This window comes from Diabrotica undecimpunctata, chromosome 2, assembly GCF_040954645.1.
Source record: "Diabrotica undecimpunctata isolate CICGRU chromosome 2, icDiaUnde3, whole genome shotgun sequence".
Taxonomy (NCBI): Eukaryota; Metazoa; Arthropoda; class Insecta; order Coleoptera; family Chrysomelidae; genus Diabrotica; species Diabrotica undecimpunctata.
The window spans coordinates 95,294,813-95,317,776 of NC_092804.1; the positions used below are offsets into that span (position 1 = coordinate 95,294,813).

At 29.3% G+C, this 22,964-nt stretch overlaps 1 protein-coding gene across 2 annotated transcripts in view; it reads right to left on the reverse strand.

Annotated features, from left to right (window-relative positions):
* Positions 1-22,964, reverse strand: part of Blos3 (Biogenesis of lysosome-related organelles complex 1, subunit 3) — a 385,546-nt gene that overhangs the window by 74,137 nt on the left and 288,445 nt on the right. The window contains exon 4 of one of the 2 annotated variants that reach the window (XM_072523226.1): positions 8,875-9,012. The exons of the other annotated variant lie outside the window; for it this stretch is intronic. Coding sequence (XP_072379327.1) covers positions 8,966-9,012 — 47 coding nt within the window. The 3' untranslated portion in view covers positions 8,875-8,965. Of the gene's footprint in view, positions 1-8,874; positions 9,013-22,964 lie in introns of those variants that run through there. 2 annotated transcript variants of the gene reach the window in all.

Here is a 22,964-nt window from a genome sequence, read left to right on the forward strand (position 1 = left end):
TGGTAGTTGTTGATTATTTTACAAAATTTCCTTTGGTTCATACTATGTCTAAGGCAACTACTTTATCCATTATCAAGTATCTTGAGAATGAGGTTTTCTTAATTTATGGTGTTCCACAGATCGTGTCTTGCGATAATGGACCACAGTTCACAGCTAAGGCTTTTCGCGACCTCATGTCTAAATATAATGTCCAAAAGATCTGGTACAATGCGAACTATCATCCACAAGTCAATCATACCGAAAGAGTTAATAAATCAATCGTGACTGCTTTAAGGTCATATTCCTTTCCTGATCAAAGAGCTTGGGATACTCATATCCACTCTATAGTACAGGCTATCAGGACTTCTTCTCACGAAATAACCAAATCTCCTCCATCTTATTTGATGTTTGGTCGTCATGTTCCTCTTTCTGGTGATTATTTTGGTACAATTTCAGAAAATGCCAATAACTTTCCCACTATATCAGATAAATTACACCGTTTAGAAGATATCCAGCATCTTCCTGATATTTATCTTATGCTAGAAATAAATGCCATTATGACTTGAGAAAGCGAGAGTTATCCTTCAGAATTGGAGATTCTGTGTTGAAAAGAAATTTTGTCAAATCTGATAAAGTGAACTTTCAATCGGCCAAGTTATGTCAGAAGTACATACCTTGCACAGTTATTAAGGTCATTTCTCCTTTAATTTATGAGTTGAAGGAAACTTCCACTGGCAGGAAACTAGGAAGGTTTCATGTCAAAGACTTACTGGAGGACAAGACAGTAGGTCCACATAACTTGTCAGATAATTTGGATTCTTCATCTTCAAATGAAGATTAACTGGTCCCTTATCAATGCTGTCCCAGTTTGGTTGTTTAAGATCGGTTTATCTATTTTGTTTACCTGGCAAAACAATAAGATGTTGTGCTATTTTGCCTTCTATTTTTTTTTATCTTATCTTAATGTTGGTTATTATCTTAGTTTATGGACTTGTTAATTTTGTTGTTTGTTTTCTGTTAAAAGTCCAACTGCATATCATAGGAGTACAGGATGGATATATGGGAATTTCCCCATCTTGAGTTCTGAGTTGAATATATATTTACAGGGATAATGCGGAAAACAATCCAAATATTTTCTTTAATAGTGTTGTATGGTTTTGTGGACCATGACCATAAAGCTTATGCATTCATATTCACTTACTGTGTCGGTGTTTTAGCGTGGGTTCAGGATTGATCACCCTGGATGTGTGCCCTCACTTGGCTCAGAAATATATCAATACATATTAGTTGTTTCTTGAATGTCTCTTAGGTTGAAATTAGAATGTGTCATTTAGAATTGAATCGTTCTGATATTCAGCAGTAAGTAAGTCTGTTTAACTTGGTTTGTTATCTCCTATGTTGTTATCTTCTCAAGAATTTGAGTTTAACATGTCTTAGTATCTTGAGTTTGTACCTGTCTACCTACCATTCGTACGGATTGGTAGATGTGAGTTTATCTTTACTTTGAGTGTACCTTTATCTTTACCTTAATTGAGTTTATCTCGTACCTTTACCTTAATTGGTTTATCTCACACCTTTACCTTAAGTTAGTTATCTTTACCTTTACCTTGATAAGTTTATTTCTTATCTATATCTTATGAATATATATCTTATCTTTATCTTGATTATGGAGTCCTAAAAATCTGTCCTTTACTGTTCTTGTCGTGAGTAAAGAATTGGACCACGTCAATAGTACAGTTTGGGTATTACAGTTAGGATCTCTTTTATCTTTCCTTCTACCAAGTGTATAGCTGGTAGAAGTGAGTTTTGTGCATATCCTCTACCATGAGTAGATCTGGACTTGCAATTATCTTTTACCTTTTGTGCATATTCTTTACTACGAGTTGGGATTGCAGTTAACTTACTTTTTTTTTTTAGCATACCCTATACCATGAGTATAGTGGGCTTGCTAGTATCTAGGCTTGCTAGTGCCTTTACCGATTGTGTGTTTTTCCTACCGCTGCTAAAGCAAGTAGATGTATTGAATTATCTTTTACCTTGAATTTTCGAATATATTGCTGATATCCAGAACCATATCATATAGATGTTTAGGTTTGTAGTAATATAGTTTCAACTAGTCCTAATAAATTAAGCCCTCATTGAACTCTTGAGTGATTAATAGAATCTGTTCGCTCTAGTGCCAACGTTGGGTAAACTTGATAGGACTTTGTTTGAGTTTGTGTTGTGAATGGTTCTTGGTCGTATCTTTTAGAGGTTGTTAACACACCTCAGTAGCGTAGTTTATTTATAGTTTTACTAATACTTGGAAATATAGAATTTAAGTATTGTTGAAGGTTAATTTACTCTATATAAGGTTGAATTGAATTATATTGAATATATTGGTATTGAGATTGATATTGCTATAAGGTTATTGAATTATATTTAGAAATTACCTAAGTGATTGGGTTATATGTTTTTTTTTTACTCTTCTTAATACTTTGTCTAAATAAATTAAATTATTTTAATTTTTTTGGTAAATTACGCATTATTAAATAGATCACATGCTGTCTGTCTACTGTACGTCTGTCAGTGTCATTACTTTTATCCCATCTCCTGAGTAAACAGTGTGGCTGATAAGCTCAAAATCCTTGTGGTTGACACCACAACGTTTCGGCTTCATCATATTCATCGTCTGGTTTGTCTTTAAGGCTAGATTGTCCTAGACAATAAAAAAAAAGGAAACTTCTGGTAAGTGGAAAGTTTTCCTTTTTTTTTCTGGAGTTGAGGGAGGATGTAGCAGTCACAACTGCTAACATATAATTAATTAATATAATTTATTATTAAAATCCTAAAACCCCTCAGAATCCCGTTTATGAAACGTTTATGGGCAATAGACGAGAACGATGCGCAAGTGTAACAACTACAGGTCAAGAGGTGCTCAGCTAAGGTCAGTTTTGGCCAACAACTCACACTGAGAGGTTTATTTCTCCAAGCCTTTACCGGCACTTTTCGTCTTAAAACCGGGTAGAAAATCTGGGATTGGATTTAATATTTTCCCCGAACATCAAGGGAGAAATTGGAACAAATGATAAAAATCTTGATTGAAAAAAAACCGGCTTCCAAATCTACTGAAATAATTATTTAAAACCCAGGTGAGCAATTAAATCATTTAGTTTTATAGGCCTATCATTTTATTGATATTTTCATTGTCTTTTGAAATATTAAAAGTGTAAAATCCGAGTTTTCTCATATGTATCATGTGGCCTTGAGCCTAGATCATAAATTTATCGGACACCTAATTAGTTTTTCTGTTTTTTTTTGTATACCTACTCGGTATAAAAACTTTCATGCCTAATTTACTAGATATTCTTTAAATGCGCAGACGCAATAAATAGACAGGATGACAGTCAGCTGATAAAATAAAATGTTTGTTTATTGTGGTAATTCGATGTAAGAGTATGTGTTGACAGTCATCTTTGGGTGCCTTGATGTTTCTCTAAATGTTATTTTTTGTAGATTTCACCCGATTAGGATAACGTTTAATATTAGAATTAGTTTAACCGAACACCTACTTCAACCCATTGGTAACCAGGAACCGATTGTCTCCAGAACCACAGCGTTCTTCTTCATTCGTTTTTTTCGGAGCCTCAAGGATCGTCAGAGTCTTAAGGGGACTTATCCAGGACCGCTGTAGTGTTGTGACAGACATTAACAACTAGTTTCTCAGGGTTAAGGTTTTTTCTTGTAATTTACAACTTTGTATATGCATATACCAAGGTTAGTACTTATTACAGTTTTTGTAACATCTATAAAAAGTTAGGTAAATAGTTATTAATTAATTAAACTAGATTCATTGATAGGGAAGGGGTTCATGATTTTTGTATAGCGGTTTTTAAAAGGGAAGGGAAGAAATTTATGTATCAGGGTTTTTAAAAATTATATATATATATATATATATATATATATATATATATATATATATATATATATATATATATATATATATATATATATATTTCCGAGTCTGTTGACCATACTTTTGTTCCACCATCAGTTTTGTTAGTTGTTAATATTATAAATATATTTGTTACAAGTAGTTTTGCTTTTATTTCAGTTCCTGCTTACAGTTATAATATAGCAGAACAAGGTCAATAGTGTCTTTTCGGTTTTTAAACATTACTGCAGGGTATTAAATCAATAGTACTTTATTCCTTGTTGTTCATAACTTCATTTAGTTTTTTTTCGTTAATTTCCTTCAGAAATTAGCTGGCGCCCATATCAGTATTTTCCTAGGCATCTCCGTATATTCTCTTATCTTACCCCTTTTATAGTTCCAGATTTTCCGGTGCATTATTATATTGTATTCTTTTGGATAAAAAGATCTCTTTTCCACTTATCTCAAAGCCAAATTCTAGTGTAATGAGGCTAGCCCAAATTCGTGCTTGAGGTTTTGTGTCTCTGTGTTCTTTTGAGCTAAGCCATTCTTTTTATTATAACTTCTTTGCTAGTTCTTCTCTAATTGATCATCTCCTTCTCCATATACCACCCCTAAATTTTATTTAGGTTTCAATTGGCGCTTTTGCGTTTGAAATTTGGTTAGGTTTCAATTGGCGCTTTTGCGTTTGCAATTTGAATAGGTTTCAAAAGGGAAGTCAACAAATCGGTACTAAGTTTTACTCTATATTCAGAACGAATCATAACAATCCAACTAAAGTCGAACAAAGGAAAAATCGAACAAAGGAAAAATTAGCATTATTCAAGTCTATGCACCGACAGCAGAGAAAGAGGATGAGGAAATAGAATAATTCTACAAACAACTTGAATACATTCTGGAGTCGACCAAAAAAGAAGAGGTCACCGTAATCATGGGCGACTTCAACGCTAAAGTTGGTAAGGTGAAAACTGATGGATGCACTGGTGAATTTGGACTTGGACAACGAAATGACCGAGGTGAACGTCTCATACAATTTTGCTAAGAAAAATAATTTGTAGTAATGAACACAATGTTCAGATTACCAAACCGTAGATTGTACACGTGGACATCACCAAGGGATAATGCAGACAACATCGTCAGGAATCAAATCGATTATATACTAATCAGAAGCCGGTTTAAAAACTCCATCACGTCTACAAAAACCTATCCAGGCACTGATATAGAATCGGATCACAATCCGGTGGTGGCTGTAGTAAATATAAGATTCAAGAAACTACAGAAAAGTGCAGTTAAACAAAAAATAGACGTTAAGCAACTGAAAAACGCAACTATACTGGAAAGGACAAGAGAACATGTAAACAACAATCTTAGAAACATCGCTGCAAAAAATAGGAACACAGGCAATGTAGAGAATAAATGGATGGAGATAGAAAAGGCCCTTATGACAGCTGGTGAAGGCTCCTTGGCTCCAAGCAAAATTAAGAAAAAAGAATGGATGACAAACGAAATTTTGCATCTCATGGAGGAAAGGCGAAGAAATAAAACCAACAAGACAAAATACAAAGAAGTGAACCGTGAAATTAAGAGAAAAATTAGAGAAGCCAAAGAGAACTGGGTTCTAGACAACTGCAGGGAAATATAGAAGAATATGATAGAAAGTACGATAGCTTTAACATGATAGCCCGAAACAAATAAACAGCACTATCATGAAATAAATGAACCAACAAAAAGAATAATTGAAGAAAAAAAGCAACTATACAGAAAATGGCTGACTACAAACAACGATGAAGTTTATAAAGAATATAGAGAAAAAGATAGAGAAGTGAAAAACAAATAACACAGCAAAAGAATGAAGAATGGGAAAGAATCTGCTTAAATATTGAAACATATATAGGAGGTACAAGAACTTCGGAGTCATGGAAAGTACTGAGAGGATTGAAGCAAAACTCGAAAGAAAAAATTAAATTGGGAAATATACAGGACAAAGAATGGAAGGACTAACTACAAGGAACTATTAACAAAACAAAGACCACAATTCATTGGAAAAGAAAACAGGCGAAGACGAAGCATATTCCCACAACAAGAAACAGAAATAACAGATAGGGAAATGAGAACGGCCATAAAAGCAATCAAAAATAAGAAAGCACCGGGACCTGGAGGCATCTCACCTGAGCTTATAACATACGGATCAAAAAAATTACACCGGAAGTAGAATATGGGGCACTCAAACCAGACAGACAGACTGCGCATGCGTCGACATTGACCAGACACAGCGTCGGTAAGCATTGGATCTGCATTACCGGCCAACGTGGTAACTTAGCATAGTTCCGAACCTTTTAGTCATGACCAAAACCATTTCAATTCTTTTAATTATATTTTAACTGTTTAATATTTTAATTTCTGTTAACCATTGTTTTATTCTTAGAATAATATTTTAAAATTAATTAATTTTTTTTTAATTAAAGAAAAAGTCATCCAGAGGTAGGATTTGAACCCGAATGAAATATTTACTAGACCAGCATACTGCACGCGACACCACGAGCTATTAATGTTATGCGCTTAAAAGAGTATAATAATATAATCCGGTTACCAGCTGTGTAGGAATTTAAAACATAGGTACTCCTCGTTTTTATTGCTGACAAATTAAGTGACTAAGATGAATTATACTAAGAGATAGAAAAAAAAAAATTAGCAGGTTAGGTTCACGAAATAAATCAGTGCATTAACAACTCATTTATATTTTTTAAATAAAAATTATCTATTATGAAAGAAAGTTATTAATTAGCACTAATAAACAAAAACTCTCATTGACCCAGCAATATTAATTTGATATAAAACGGTAAACCATGGTACAGGATTTTAAATGGATAACTTAGAGAAATATCAGTCTCTAGCTGTTGGATATTTAATAAGATAACCCCATTGGTTGACTTTAAATGAATTTTAATATATATACTACCCCTACAATTCATTGAACGTCTGCTGCTTGACAAAGGCGTACATTGACCTTTAATGCACACTGGTTGACACAGTTCTCTCATGCACACATATCTCGTACACTGCTCAATATAGACATACAGTTTTAATGTTAACAATAATTTTAGGAATTTATTCAAAACGGGGTACTCAGAAACTTCATTTGCCTAATACACTTTTGCTATTCTAAAGCATTGTCCTTTTAAATGCAGCACAGATAAATGTCGTTTCAACCTTTCAATAAAACTTCTTACTTTCTCTCTCTCATACTTTAACTTATTGGTAAAAAAAACTTAAATTTAAAAAAAAAAGTATTCGGAATTTAATAACATTCATTCAATCTTGCAATTGGAATAATACCAGAAATAATTTTTGTGCACAGGGTTTTCAGAACTTTCATTTGTCTTTGGTATTCTAAACAATTGTCATTTTAAATACAGCACACACATGTGCGCGCGCGCGACGACCATCGCATCAACCTTTCAATGAACGATTCTTACTCTACTACTTAATCGTGTTACCAATAAAAATCGCCCGTGCAAGACGGAATAAGAACAGAGATGGTAAAAAGTTGGATAACTCTAGAATCAATAAAAATCCTTAATAGATGCCTAACAAATTATAATCGTGGCACAACACACAAAAAGAAAGATCGAATAAACATGAACCGGCCAATTAGTCTTTGACCACACCCATAGAAATTGTTAACAAAGGTTATAACAAATTAGATTTATACCAAAGACGAACTCCACCAAGGATAGAATACAAACGATCATCACACATACTTGGAAAAATGCAAAAATTCCACTTAAGTCGGCATTTTTAATAAAGCTTGCGATTTTATAGAACAATGGGTAATGGGTAGTTCATGCATTAGATAACGGCAAACGTTTTTTTAAAAACATTTACAGTAAAGCAAAATTTAAAATAAGTGAAAAATTAATATTACAAGTTAATGAGGAGTCAGACAAGGAGCCACGATATGTTCCAAGTTATTTACAAGTGATTTAAAGGATATTTAAAAAAAAAGTGGAATGGGAACAAAAAAGTTACTTAACGCAGTATTTGCGATTTGCAGATGACATTGTACTAATTACTAGTACTTGTGTACAGGAGATATAAGAAACGTTAAAATGCTTAAGCATCGGGGATAGTAGGACTAACATATTGAGAAAATTAACGTAATGTTACCTGAAGAAGTAGACTCTTGACGATAGGGAAATTAATATAATAAAAAAAAGAAAATCAAATTGCAAAATGACCAAAAGAACGAAAGGGATAATAGTAGATAAACTCAGCTTTATTATAAAAGATCCAGTTAATTTAAAACGAGGTTTTTGGCACATGTATCCTCCCTGTTATGACCTGAGACCATGACAATTAATTGTCAGACTTAAAGAGCTATTGAGAGACATGATAAAATGTAAGCTTAAGAGATCATTTGAGAATCGAAGATATAAGAACAAAACAGATTAAAGCTATCGCAAAATCTAAATGACATGTGGTAAGTGGGGAAATACCACATAAACAATAGGAAGACCACGAAAATGGATCGAGGATATTAAAGAAAAGAGAGAGGAAGAAACCGGATAACTCAAGAATATGGAAAACACATGGTCCAGGACTCGACCAGAAGAAGCTGCTAAAGACCAATAAACGGCCCCAAATATTTCGACCCTTCCAACAAAAGAAAAAAAAAATGAATTACAACTAAAAATATCAATATGATACATTTCATCGGTCATAGATTCCAAAGACTTAAAAACGGGAAAAATTATAAGTAAAAATAACATCTCTATTGTTTAATCAAAAATACTTTAAGATCACACAAGTTCTGACCAAATCAGTCGATTCGCTACCAAAAATTTGATTTACGAATAAAAACATTAGTGACGATTGACTGCAGATTTACACAATAATGGATCAACCTCCTTTGTTTTTAGAAATTTAAGGCGTAGAGCTGGAAAGGCTTGAAATAAAAAAAAAACATACAAAAATGTGTTTTATTTAAAAAGTAATTAACATACAATTTTATTATAATATTATGTAATAGGTTGTCAGCATAGTCTGTATACGGTCTATCAAGCCATACATTATTCAACTTTTTTTGGTTGATAGATATCCATTGAATAGTGACAAGTAACCTAAAATCATTACAATAGCAATTAAATGTGATTTTGCACTTTTACAATTTTACAAATTATACAACAGTTACATGTTTAGAAAAAGATATAATTCCTTAGAGAAAAATCATCTATGTCCAGAGGTTCTCAACCACTGGTGGTATATATCATTATTTTGCGTTGGTACGCAAAAACAGCTAAAATCAACACCACATAAAATAACACAAAAAATAATAATATTTTACGTTACAAGTTTAGTAGGTGACTCTAAAATTAACACTCGGGGCATTGTTAAAATACTGTTTTATTTAAGTTAGGTAGTACCAAAACTAAAAAAAAAAGAGTACATTACTCAAAAAGGTTGAGAACCACTGATCTATGTGATTTTACATAATTATATAATATGAGGGCCTGCGTAGCGCAAGCGGTAGGATGCTTGACTCGCAAGCCGGTGGTCCGGGGTTCGAATCCCACCGCCGGCAAGAACATCTAGACATTTTAAAAATGTCTATAGGCCCCAGGTCGACTCAGCCTGAATAAAAATGAGTACCTTGGGTAAAACCAGGGGTAATAATAGACGGTTGAAGCGTAGCACTAGCCATGTTACCTTCCTTGTATACCTTAGGCCCTAGATATAGCAGACTACCCTGCTATACTCCCAAAGCCGCGACAGCGGTATAAAACGGGAGACTATTATTATATATAATATGAAAAATATTATAGGCAACTTACATTCTACCAGCTTTTGTGTGCTGGGGTATTAGACACATAAATCGTCTCTATATTTGTTTACGGCTTGGCTATACTGAAAAAAAAGCAATCTATTTTGGCTATATGTAGTGTCTGTAAAGATAAGGTTTAAATATTAAGTGTTTCTGTCTTATAATAAACTGTACTCTGGTTGTTAAATTTAATTGTTACGTTCAGTAGTGGTTCCTAGCTATTGAAGTATACCTATAACAAAAAAAATGTACGCAAAAGTGCAAGGGCTCGGACTTTTAATCAATTTGGTTCAAGCAAAATTCATTTGTTATAATTAGTTTCTCACTCTGTGTAAGCTTTTCCATAAAAATGTTAAATTTTCAGAGACAATAATTATTTCTAAAATAACTAAATTTTGCTTTTAACAGTAGTCGCCACGAGAAGGCATGATTTAGTGACTACCGGGAAGGGGTAATATTAGTATGGGACAAACAGTTAGTATGGAGGTGAAGGTATGCTTATCTGTTATCCGATACATAATTTAATGAGCAAAAAAAAACAGTATTGAAATAATATTACAAAAATAAGGGTTCAGTAAACATCTTTTTATGACCTGTTGAACATCGTTTATTAGTTTTTGGATCATTTAGTATACATTTTAGGTTCCAAAAGTAAAAAAATTTGAGTGGTTCAGAACAGATTCTTTTTGTGGCTTATTTGACCATCTTTTTTTAAATTATACAAAATATGGGCCAGTAAGCATCTTTTTATGGTCTGTTGAACATCTTTTATTAGATTTGTGCTTATTTTAGTATACATTTTAGGATCCAAAATATAAATAATTTGAGTGGTCCATACAGACATCTTTTTATGGCTTGTCATGACCATCTTTTTTTTAAATTATACAAAATATGGGTCAGTAAGCATCTTTTTATGGTCTGTTGAACATCTTTTATTAAATTTGCGATTATTTTAGTATACCTTTTGGGATCCAAAATGTAAATAATTTGAGTGTTCCATACAGACATCTTTTTTTATGACTTGTGCTGACCATCTTTTTTTTTAATTATGTAAAATATTGGGTCAGTAAGCATCTTTTTATGATCTGTTGAACATCTTTTATTATAGTTTGGATTATTTTAGTATACATTTAGGTTCCAAAAATAAATAATTTAAGTAATCTATAACAGATTATTTTGACATCTTTTAAATTTTGGTATCTTATTTAAAACTTTGATTTGAGCTATTTTGAAAATAATATTAGAAAACAGATAAGCGCTTATACCATAAGGATAAGAAAAGTAAATTAATTTAATCTGAAAAATAAAAAATAATAATACGTTAATACTATAATTTACTAAAACTCTTATTATCTATATAAAATATTCTAAATTAAAAAAAAAAACAAATATTAAATTTTGAGTTTTTTGTAACCGTAAGGTACCGATGTGAAATTTTCGGAAAATTTTCTCTTGGTAGAGTTAGGTCTATATATCTTTTCAAGAGTTTTTGTAATGGCACAATGATCTTGGGTCCTTTGTATCTGTTTAGTAACGATAGAAACAGGATCAGCCTTTTCGAGAACCATTTCTTTAATTTTATCAAAGTTTATGGTTTTAGATGCTGCATTAAGTAATATTCTCAATCATCTACATATTTCATTTACACTACAAGTAAAATATTAAACACCCCGTATAAACGTCTTAACGATTTCAACTGTTATTGCCCTCAAAATTCTTGTTAAGTTAATCAAGGTCGACAAGAACCAAGTTCAAAATACCAACGAATATAGGCGGGGCGTTAACCACGTACTCGTTTTCATAAAGGTTCGTGGTGAGGCCGGTCAGTGCTGTATATATTCTACTTCACTTTGTGTTGGGTTGAAGTGTAACGGTGCTCAACATTTTTATTTAGGTAGGTACAGATCAAATTTTTAATTAAGATTAAGAAACTTTTTAATTTTATGTAATACTGATTTCTTTTTTAAAAACGTTTTAATTTAATAACATTTTGTATATTTATTTCAAAAAGGTTAATCATAAAATTAACAGATTATGTTTATATATATATATATATATATATATATATATATATATATATATATATATATATATATATATATATATATATAAGAATAAGAAAAAAGAAGTACTTGTGACTCGTTTGGAACAAATATATAACTGTTTTGGATGGGTTGGAGTCAATAATAGGGCTATTGGTTAACTATTTTTTTAATCTCGAGCTTTCAATTGTGTTTACAATTATTATCAAGAGCTAAAAAAGACAAAATACTTACAAGGTTGAACTAAAAAGAAAAAACAATTTTTGTTAACTTACCAAATAAAAATTAGTTTGGTAAGTAAAAAATCACTGCTTACATGTTCAAAATATTTTATATAAAAATGTTTTGATCTAAAAAATGTTTCTCCGAAAATTTCTATAATTTTGAAAACATTTTTTTTAATATAAAAATAATTGAATTTATAAATAAGTTCAAATAGCAACCAATTACAAATAGCCTCAATGTCATAAATGCCAACATAAAATTTTTTATTTTTGACAATTATATTGTCAAAAGTAAAACTTCGTTTAAACATTCTTTTTTGTTTAGTAACAAAAAGAAGAAGATTTATTCACCCTTGACAGATGTCTGAAAGAATGTGATAGATATATGGAGAATTGAATATGACATTTTACAATTTTTATATATAAATTATAAAGAAAGAATATAATTATATATTTTACTTAAATTTTGAATCTCAGATCTTTTGTTTAAACTCTTATCATTTTTGCTAATACAAACCATTTCCAAAAAAGTCCTTTTAAATTTATTACTTTCACTACATAAAATTTTAATGTTATCAAAATCCATAATATGGTCTTTATCGATTACATGTTCTGCCAAAGCACAAGATGGTTTTTTAATTCTGCAATCACTTTTGTGAGAAATAATGCGATTTGAAAGATTTCTTCCGGTCTCACCAACATATTCAGCCTCACACTGAGTACAACTAATGCTGTATACTAAATTCGTTTTTTCAAATTTGTCTATAGGATATTTAGTTTTAGAATATAAAGATGAAATAGTTTTGATGTTCTTTGTTGCTATTTTTATATTGTCAATAACCTTTAGTGTTTGTATTAATTTAGGTGTTAATGATGGTATAAAAGGTAGTGAATGATAATAGATGTTCTGATTGTTAGATACAATGTTTTGAGATTGAGCAAAAAATGGTGTTAAATTATTTATATTACCAATATTAGAAAAAAGCATCCTATGTAGCATATCTGGAGGATAAGAGTTTTCAATTAGAATATTTTTTAATAACTGAAGATCTTCCTGTAGATAATCTGGATGAGAAAGTTTTAAAACACGTTCTTTTAATCCTGTTATAAGGTTCATTTTCATCTTATTTGGATGGTGAGAGTAATAGCTTATAAATCTATTACTACATATGGGTTTTCTGAACCATTTGGTTTTCAACATATTGTCTGTATTTCTTACAATTCTCATGTCAAGGAATGGTAGAGAATTATCCACCTCTTCCTCAACTGTGAATTGTATATGCTGATTATGACTGTTGAAAATGTTGACTGTTTCATGAATTTTGTGTTTAGGAAGTGCCAAAACTAAATCATCTACATATCTCTTAATAAAAGGAATGAAAAAAGTGCAATTACTGATACAATCACTGATAACATCATCCATGACATAGCTACTTAGAATGGGTGAAAGACTAGATCCCATAGGACTACCAAAAATTTGTTTATAAAATACACCATTAAATATAAAAATATTAGAATCAAAAACAAAGTTGATAAGTGTTTTGAAATGTAATAAGTCAATATTAGTGTGTTGTGAAATCTCATTCCAATGTTTTTCAACACTACTTATGATTAAATCTAAAGGCAAATTAGTAAAAAGAGATGTTACATCAAAACTAACTAAAACATAATTTTGTGGTAATTGGAAATTATTAATGAAAGAACTAAAATCAAATGAATCTTTAATGTAAAAATTGTTGTTTAAATTATAAGCATTAGTTAAGATGTCAGTGAGGAGCTGTGCTATTGGTCCATTAGGAGGGCATAAAGATGAAACAATTGGTCTCATAGATAAAGTTGGTTTATGTATTTTTGGCAGAGCATAGAACCGTGGAGCAATAGAATTATAAATTTTGAGCTCTTTTGCTTTTTTATTATCAATAAATTTCTTTATGTTTAATTTAGATACTAGACAATTTGCTTTTTGTTGCAAAGTACAAACAGGACTCCTTCTAAGTGTAGTGTAATACTTAGTATCATTTAAGAGTTCTCCAGTTTTTTGTAGATAATCCTCTTTGTACATTACAACAGTTACGTTACCTTTATCGCTTTTAACAATATAAATTTCAGGATGGTTTTTAAGAAAAAGTTTAGTTTGCATATAGTATTTATTTAAAAAATGATCTTTGACTTCTTTATGCAAAAAGTTTGTAATAACGTTTGTACATTTAGATCTAACAACATCCTTTTGACTATCATTAAGTGGTCTGATTATTGATTCAATATCAGAAAGTAAATTAGGAACTCTAATATCTGATTTGGAAGGACATAAAGAAAATTTAGGTCCTAATGCTAAAAATTTTTTAATTTCAAAAGGAAAATGAATAGATGTTAGATTTTTAAACCATTTTTCTTGAAATTTTATCTTATCAAAAGCTTCTATTTTTAATTTATTGAACTTATTAATTTGTATTTTTTTTGATTTTATGAAATTCTGTGTTGTATTTAATTCTTTGTCTACGATTAAATTCATTAAATGTGTGGAAATTTAAGATATTGTAGGCCTTGGTACGTAACTCATGTAATTTTCTTTCAAAAAAGTTTATATCAGCAAAAGCGATTTTAATTTCTAAATTAATAATATTTCTTCCAAACCTGTCACATAATTTCCAAGCATCATGGTGAATATTCCCAGTCCGATGATGTAAAAGGGAATTTACATTAACTAGGCCATTTGTAACATGTCCAGGGAAACATCCATTAGATCTACACTTCAACAAAAAAGTCTTCTGATTTTGTAAAGCAGCAAGTTTGATGGTAATTCTAGTCCAATCCTTCAGAATTCTGACTGTAGATTGCCCATAATCGTTTCGGATGTCATCGAAAAAACCCATATTTTTCTACAAGAATAAGAAAAAAGAAGTACTTGTGACTCGTTTGGAACAAATATATAACTGTTTTGGATGGGTTGGAGTCAATAATAGGGCTATTGGTTAACTATTTTTTTAATCTCGAGCTTTCAATTGTGTTTACAATTATTATCAAGAGCTAAAAAAGACAAAATACTTACAAGGTTGAACTAAAAAGAAAAAACAATTTTTGTTAACTTACCAAATAAAAATTAGTTTGGTAAGTAAAAAATCACTGCTTACATGTTCAAAATATTTTATATAAAAATGTTTTGATCTAAAAAATGTTTCTCCGAAAATTTCTATAATTTTGAAAACATTTTTTTTAATATAAAAATAATTGAATTTATAAATAAGTTCAAATAGCAACCAATTACAAATAGCCTCAATGTCATAAATGCCAACATAAAATTTTTTATTTTTGACAATTATATTGTCAAAAGTAAAACTTCGTTTAAACATTCTTTTTTGTTTAGTAACAAAAAGAAGAAGATTTATTCACCCTTGACAGATGTCTGAAAGAATGTGATAGATATATGGAGAATTGAATATGACATTTTACAATTTTTATATATAAATTATAAAGAAAGAATATAATTATATATTTTACTTAAATTTTGAATCTCAGATCTTTTGTTTAAACTCTTATCATTTTTGCTAATACAAACCATTTCCAAAAAAGTCCTTTTAAATTTATTACTTTCACTACATAAAATTTTAATGTTATCAAAATCCATAATATGGTCTTTATCGATTACATGTTCTGCCAAAGCACAAGATGGTTTTTTAATTCTGCAATCACTTTTGTGAGAAATAATGCGATTTGAAAGATTTCTTCCGGTCTCACCAACATATTCAGCCTCACACTGAGTACAACTAATGCTGTATACTAAATTCGTTTTTTCAAATTTGTCTATAGGATATTTAGTTTTAGAATATAAAGATGAAATAGTTTTGATGTTCTTTGTTGCTATTTTTATATTGTCAATAACCTTTAGTGTTTGTATTAATTTAGGTGTTAATGATGGTATAAAAGGTAGTGAATGATAATAGATGTTCTGATTGTTAGATACAATGTTTTGAGATTGAGCAAAAAATGGTGTTAAATTATTTATATTACCAATATTAGAAAAAAGCATCCTATGTAGCATATCTGGAGGATAAGAGTTTTCAATTAGAATATTTTTTAATAACTGAAGATCTTCCTGTAGATAATCTGGATGAGAAAGTTTTAAAACACGTTCTTTTAATCCTGTTATAAGGTTCATTTTCATCTTATTTGGATGGTGAGAGTAATAGCTTATAAATCTATTACTACATATGGGTTTTCTGAACCATTTGGTTTTCAACATATTGTCTGTATTTCTTACAATTCTCATGTCAAGGAATGGTAGAGAATTATCCACCTCTTCCTCAACTGTGAATTGTATATGCTGATTATGACTGTTTTATGTATTATTGTATTATGATTTAGTTTTGGCACTTCCTAAACACAAAATTCATGAAACAGTCAACATTTTCAACAGTCATAAAAAAAAAAAAAAAAAAAAAAAGCAAAAGAGCTCAAAATTTATAATTCTATTGCTCCACGGTTCTATGCTCTGCCAAAAATACATAAACCAACTTTATCTATGAGACCAATTGTTTCATCTTTATGCCCTCCTAATGGACCAATAGCACAGCTCCTCACTGACATCTTAACTAATGCTTATAATTTAAACAACAATTTTTACATTAAAGATTCATTTGATTTTAGTTCTTTCATTAATAATTTCCAATTACCACAAAATTATGTTTTAGTTAGTTTTGATGTAACATCTCTTTTTACTAATTTGCCTTTAGATTTAATCATAAGTAGTGTTGAAAAACATTGGAATGAGATTTCACAACACACTAATATTGACTTATTACATTTCAAAACACTTATCAACTTTGTTTTTGATTCTAATATTTTTATATTTAATGGTGTATTTTATAAACAAATTTTTGGTAGTCCTATGGGATCTAGTCTTTCACCCATTCTAAGTAGCTATGTCATGGATGATGTTATCAGTGATTGTATCAGTAATTGCACTTTTTTCATTCCTTTTATTAAGAGATATGTAGATGATTTAGTTTTGGCACTTCCTAAACACAAAATTCATGAAACAGTCAACATTTTCAACAGTCATAATCAGCATATACAATTCACAGTTGAGGAAGAGGTGGATAATTCTCTACCATTCCTTGACATGAGAATTGTAAGAAATACAGACAATATGTTGAAAACCAAATGGTTCAGAAAACCCATATGTAGTAATAGATTTATAAGCTATTACTCTCACCATCCAAATAAGATGAAAATGAACCTTATAACAGGATTAAAAGAACGTGTTTTAAAACTTTCTCATCCAGATTATCTACAGGAAGATCTTCAGTTATTAAAAAATATTCTAATTGAAAACTCTTATCCTCCAGATATGCTACATAGGATGCTTTTTTCTAATATTGGTAATATAAATAATTTAACACCATTTTTTGCTCAATCTCAAAACATTGTATCTAACAATCAGAACATCTATTATCATTCACTACCTTTTATACCATCATTAACACCTAAATTAATACAAACACTAAAGGTTATTGACAATATAAAAATAGCAACAAAGAACATCAAAACTATTTCATCTTTATATTCTAAAACTAAATATCCTATAGACAAATTTGAAAAAACGAATTTAGTATACAGCATTAGTTGTACTCAGTGTGAGGCTGAATATGTTGGTGAGACCGGAAGAAATCTTTCAAATCGCATTATTTCTCACAAAAGTGATTGCAGAATTAAAAAACCATCTTGTGCTTTGGCAGAACATGTAATCGATAAAGACCATATTATGGATTTTGATAACATTAAAATTTTATGTAGTGAAAGTAATAAATTTAAAAGGACTTTTTTGGAAATGGTTTGTATTAGCAAAAATGATAAGAGTTTAAACAAAAGATCTGAGATTCAAAATTTAAGTAAAATATATAATTATATTCTTTCTTTATAATTTATATATAAAAATTGTAAAATGTCATATTCAATTCTCCATATATCTATCACATTCTTTCAGACATCTGTCAAGGGTGAATAAATCTTCTTCTTTTTGTTACTAAACAAAAAAGAATGTTTAAACGAAGTTTTACTTTTGACAATATAATTGTCAAAAATAAAAAATTTTATGTTGGCATTTATGACATTGAGGCTATTTGTAATTGGTTGCTATTTGAACTTATTTATAAATTCAATTATTTTTATATTAAAAAAAATGTTTTCAAAATTATAGAAATTTTCGGAGAAACATTTTTTAGATCAAAACATTTTTATATAAAATATTTTGAACATGTAAGCAGTGATTTTTTACTTACCAAACTAATTTTTATTTGGTAAGTTAACAAAAATTGTTTTTTCTTTTTAGTTCAACCTTGTAAGTATTTTGTCTTTTTTAGCTCTTGATAATAATTGTAAACACAATTGAAAGCTCGAGATTAAAAAAATAGTTAACCAATAGCCCCATTATTGACTCCAACCCATCCAAAACAGTTATATATTTGTTCCAAACGAGTCACAAGTACTTCTTTTTTCTTATTCTTGTAGAAAAATATGGGTTTTTTCGATGACATCCGAAACGATTATGGGCAATCTACAGTCAGAATTCTGAAGGATTGGACTAGAATTACCATCAAACTTGCTGCTTTACAAAATCAGAAGACTTTTTTGTTGAAGTGTAGATCTAATGGATGTTTCCCTGGACATGTTACAAATGGCCTAGTTAATGTAAATTCCCTTTTACATCATCGGACTGGGAATATTCACCATGATGCTTGGAAATTATGTGACAGGTTTGGAAGAAATATTATTAATTTAGAAATTAAAATCGCTTTTGCTGATATAAACTTTTTTGAAAGAAAATTACATGAGTTACGTACCAAGGCCTACAATATCTTAAATTTCCACACATTTAATGAATTTAATCGTAGACAAAGAATTAAATACAACACAGAATTTCATAAAATCAAAAAAAATACAAATTAATAAGTTCAATAAATTAAAAATAGAAGCTTTTGATAAGATAAAATTTCAAGAAAAATGGTTTAAAAATCTAACATCTATTCATTTTCCTTTTGAAATTAAAAAATTTTTAGCATTAGGACCTAAATTTTCTTTATGTCCTTCCAAATCTGATATTAGAGTTCCTAATTTACTTTCTGATATTGAATCAATAATCAGACCACTTAATGATAGTCAAAAGGATGTTGTTAGATCTAAATGTACAAACGTTATTACAAACTTTTTGCATAAAGAAGTCAAAGATCATTTTTTAAATAAATACTATATGCAAACTAAACTTTTTCTTAAAAACCATCCTGAAATTTATATTGTTAAAAGCGATAAAGGTAACGTAACTGTTGTAATGTACAAAGAGGATTATCTACAAAAAACTGGAGAACTCTTAAATGATACTAAGTATTACACTACACTTAGAAGGAGTCCTGTTTGTACTTTGCAACAAAAAGCAAATTGTCTAGTATCTAAATTAAACATAAAGAAATTTATTGATAATAAAAAAGCAAAAGAGCTCAAAATTTATAATTCTATTGCTCCACGGTTCTATGCTCTGCCAAAAATACATAAACCAACTTTATCTATGAGACCAATTGTTTCATCTTTATGCCCTCCTAATGGACCAATAGCACAGCTCCTCACTGACATCTTAACTAATGCTTATAATTTAAACAACAATTTTTACATTAAAGATTCATTTGATTTTAGTTCTTTCATTAATAATTTCCAATTACCACAAAATTATGTTTTAGTTAGTTTTGATGTAACATCTCTTTTTACTAATTTGCCTTTAGATTTAATCATAAGTAGTGTTGAAAAACATTGGAATGAGATTTCACAACACACTAATATTGACTTATTACATTTCAAAACACTTATCAACTTTGTTTTTGATTCTAATATTTTTATATTTAATGGTGTATTTTATAAACAAATTTTTGGTAGTCCTATGGGATCTAGTCTTTCACCCATTCTAAGTAGCTATGTCATGGATGATGTTATCAGTGATTGTATCAGTAATTGCACTTTTTTCATTCCTTTTATTAAGAGATATGTAGATGATTTAGTTTTGGCACTTCCTAAACACAAAATTCATGAAACAGTCAACATTTTCAACAGTCATAATCAGCATATACAATTCACAGTTGAGGAAGAGGTGGATAATTCTCTACCATTCCTTGACATGAGAATTGTAAGAAATACAGACAATATGTTGAAAACCAAATGGTTCAGAAAACCCATATGTAGTAATAGATTTATAAGCTATTACTCTCACCATCCAAATAAGATGAAAATGAACCTTATAACAGGATTAAAAGAACGTGTTTTAAAACTTTCTCATCCAGATTATCTACAGGAAGATCTTCAGTTATTAAAAAATATTCTAATTGAAAACTCTTATCCTCCAGATATGCTACATAGGATGCTTTTTTCTAATATTGGTAATATAAATAATTTAACACCATTTTTTGCTCAATCTCAAAACATTGTATCTAACAATCAGAACATCTATTATCATTCACTACCTTTTATACCATCATTAACACCTAAATTAATACAAACACTAAAGGTTATTGACAATATAAAAATAGCAACAAAGAACATCAAAACTATTTCATCTTTATATTCTAAAACTAAATATCCTATAGACAAATTTGAAAAAACGAATTTAGTATACAGCATTAGTTGTACTCAGTGTGAGGCTGAATATGTTGGTGAGACCGGAAGAAATCTTTCAAATCGCATTATTTCTCACAAAAGTGATTGCAGAATTAAAAAACCATCTTGTGCTTTGGCAGAACATGTAATCGATAAAGACCATATTATGGATTTTGATAACATTAAAATTTTATGTAGTGAAAGTAATAAATTTAAAAGGACTTTTTTGGAAATGGTTTGTATTAGCAAAAATGATAAGAGTTTAAACAAAAGATCTGAGATTCAAAATTTAAGTAAAATATATAATTATATTCTTTCTTTATAATTTATATATAAAAATTGTAAAATGTCATATTCAATTCTCCATATATCTATCACATTCTTTCAGACATCTGTCAAGGGTGAATAAATCTTCTTCTTTTTGTTACTAAACAAAAAAGAATGTTTAAACGAAGTTTTACTTTTGACAATATAATTGTCAAAAATAAAAAATTTTATGTTGGCATTTATGACATTGAGGCTATTTGTAATTGGTTGCTATTTAAACTTATTTATAAATTCAATTATTTTTATATTAAAAAAAATGTTTTCAAAATTATAGAAATTTTCGGAGAAACATTTTTTAGATCAAAACATTTTTATATAAAATATTTTGAACATGTAAGCAGTGATTTTTTACTTACCAAACTAATTTTTATTTGGTAAGTTAACAAAAATTGTTTTTTCTTTTTAGTTCAACCTTGTAAGTATTTTGTCTTTTTTAGCTCTTGATAATAATTGTAAACACAATTGAAAGCTCGAGATTAAAAAAATAGTTAACCAATAGCCCTATTATTGACTCCAACCCATCCAAAACAGTTATATATATATATATTGTTGTATTCCTGCTAGGAATGAACGAGAGGCGTGTTTTGCTGTCACCAGGGCACCTTTTGTAGAAGGTCCGTAACTGAATTAAGACACTTGTTGCTTAATAAAACATCAAAAATACTATTATGTTGTTTTATTTGCACCTTCTAGTGCACTAGAACATACTGCAACTAAAGTAAGTCTACAATTAAATTGTTTACAAAGAGATTTAGTTTATATAGAAACAGCCCAGAAGCTCAAATCTTTCAGTTATTTAGGAAGGAGTTGTTTACTACTTTTATTCTAATTAAATAGTTCTAGAATATTTACTTTGTCAAAAATAATGAATTTTAATAAACAAAATATTTCCAAAAGTGAAAAATATTGAAAAATAGGAAAAAACCTTATTCTAGAACGGGAATATTTCGATACTTTATGAATATGGAACAACTTGTTTACTGATTTTAATTGCGTTTGGAAAATTTATAAATTATTATTTATGTGTCGGAAAACAATATTTGAAATAAGTTTATACAGTGTGAATAATAAGTATCTAATGTAAAAATATGAGGTATACAACTATATATATATATATATATATATATATATATATATATATATATATATATATATATATATATATGTAAAGAAAAACTATTGTTTTGTTTTCCTTTAATAATATTTCTATTTATATTCTCATTTTGTTACGCCACTGTCAAAACATTAAGTTCTTCTTTTTGTTTTTATGTTAGACATACTTGTGAGGTGTTTTGACAGTGACAATTCATTAATCTTACGATTGTCAATTGTCTGGCCATTATTACTTTTGCCTGTAATTTGTAAAATTAGAATATAAGCTTTAAATGTTGTTTCTTTTTTACAGGTAATGTATTTATTAATAATTATTATTGTACAAAAAATAATAAAGTTTACTTTTTTACAGAGAAACGCAGTTGAGTTTATTTTAAAGTTTGCTGATAAAAAACCTTACAAAACAACATTTTTGCTAACAGAAAAAGGTATAATAATTTTTAATTATCAAAATGGCAAAACTGAGATTTGAATTTACTGTTAAATCATTGCAAACAGATACTAAAACAAATATTATTAGCATAACCACAATTGAGAATGAAGAAAATGAAATTTTTGCAATGCCCCATGATATGCAAAATATTTCCTATCATGAAAAAATCCAGACGACAGTAGCTTTTCAGAAAGTAAAAAGGGCTCTAACAAAACGGAGTACTACAAGAAAAGTTTGGATTGCAGATGAAAATATTTTAAAAGTTTATATGGATAAAGATGGGAATATACAATTCAATGATTTTCTTTTAGAACAACAAGATATTCAAAGGAAAGAATCTCTAACATCCACAACTGGTATCCCACTAGATGCATTAGAACAGATCTTGGAGAGAGTTACAAAATCAAATGAAAAACAATGTATTGAATCCTTTAATAAAAACAAAGTATCCGAACAATTTGTGATAGAAAAATATACA